Raw genomic sequence first — 1,210 nt, 5'->3', positions numbered from 1 at the left:
CCATCTCCCTCCCCATCCCCATCCCCATCTCCACCCCCATCTCCATCCCCTTCTCCATCCCCATCCCTATCCCCATCACCATCCAGGGAACCCAGCCACTAATAGGGGATGCAACTCACTCAGGGCTGGGCAAAAAGGCAGTGGCCAGGCTGGGAAGAGGAGTTAGGAGAGCTGCGCCATCCCAGCCACCTTCCTCCTCCCTAACACTTCCCATCTCCCCAAGGTGGTGGCCAACCTCTTCTTCGGCCATGCCCAAGTGATGGCCCGGCAGAGAAGCCTGGTCAGGAGGAGCAGCACCAGGACACGGCGGTACAAGGCCCCCACCGTGGCTGCCCGGTTCCAGCAATCGCTCCTGGACTTGGTGGAGAAGATGGAGAGGTCAGGGCAGGCAGGGTGGGCAGAGCGGGCAGGGCAGGCAGCCAGGCTGTGCTCTGGGCTGGCGGGAGCAGGGTGACAGCCAGAGCCAAGCATGAAGTGGCCGGGCTGGCTTTGTCCCCTGTCCCCTGTGGCTGATGGGGTCTCTCCAACGCAGGTGCAACCCCTTCTTCGTGCGCTGTCTCAAACCCAACAACAAGAAGGTGAGAGCCAGCTCAGGGCTTTCCTGCCGGTGGCGATGCTGGTGCTGCCTGCCCTCGCTGGCACGGGGAGCGCAGTGGGTGTATGGTGGGCAGGGGTCTGTTTGAACGGCCACCAAGGCTTCTCCCTGTCTTCTCCCCCAGTCATGGTGCTCATCACCACAGGGGAGGGTCCAAGCTGGTGTCCTGGTGGGGTCCCATGCGGTGACGGTGATGGTGTCCCGGGCTTGCCCAGGTACCGCTGCCTCGTTGACATGTGGTCCAACGTCATTCCCAATGGGGCCAACTGCGTGGAGATGCTGAGGAACCTCTGCCCTGTCAGCCCCAGCATGTACTACGTTGGTGTCAGCAAGGTACAGTCCTGGCCTTGGCTCCGGTGATGCCCTGGGGGAGGGCAGCCAAGGCGGGGGGCTCACGGCATCGTCCCCCCACCCCTCTCCCAGCTCTTCCTGAAGGAGCAGCTGTACCAGGCGCTGGAGAGCAAGCGAGCCCGTGCCCATCACCTGGCCGCGCTCACGCTCCAGCGCTACGCTCGCACTTTCTTCATCAAGAGGCGGTTCCGTTCCCTCCGCCGAAAGATTGTCCTCCTGCAGAGCCGGGCACGGGGCTACCTGGCCAGGTGGGGGTCCTGGGGG

The 1,210-nt window shown here is 64.0% G+C and overlaps 1 protein-coding gene across 1 annotated transcript in view; it reads left to right on the top strand.

The window, feature by feature from the left end:
- Positions 1-223: 223 nt before the first annotated feature.
- LOC104135737 (unconventional myosin-XV) overlaps positions 224-1,210 on the top strand; it is a gene marked incomplete at its 5' end in the record, with an annotated part of 31,329 nt that continues 30,342 nt past the window's right edge. Inside the window, 4 exon segments of the mRNA XM_035889135.1 lie at positions 224-378; positions 533-652; positions 811-928; positions 1,019-1,194. Coding sequence (XP_035745028.1) covers positions 224-378; positions 533-652; positions 811-928; positions 1,019-1,194 — 569 coding nt within the window.

Source organism: Egretta garzetta, unplaced genomic scaffold (genome assembly GCF_000687185.1).
Source record: "Egretta garzetta isolate BGI_Z169 unplaced genomic scaffold, ASM68718v1 scaffold42, whole genome shotgun sequence".
Classification (NCBI taxonomy): Eukaryota; Metazoa; Chordata; class Aves; order Pelecaniformes; family Ardeidae; genus Egretta; species Egretta garzetta.
This window is presented reverse-complemented; position numbering and strand designations above follow the sequence as displayed.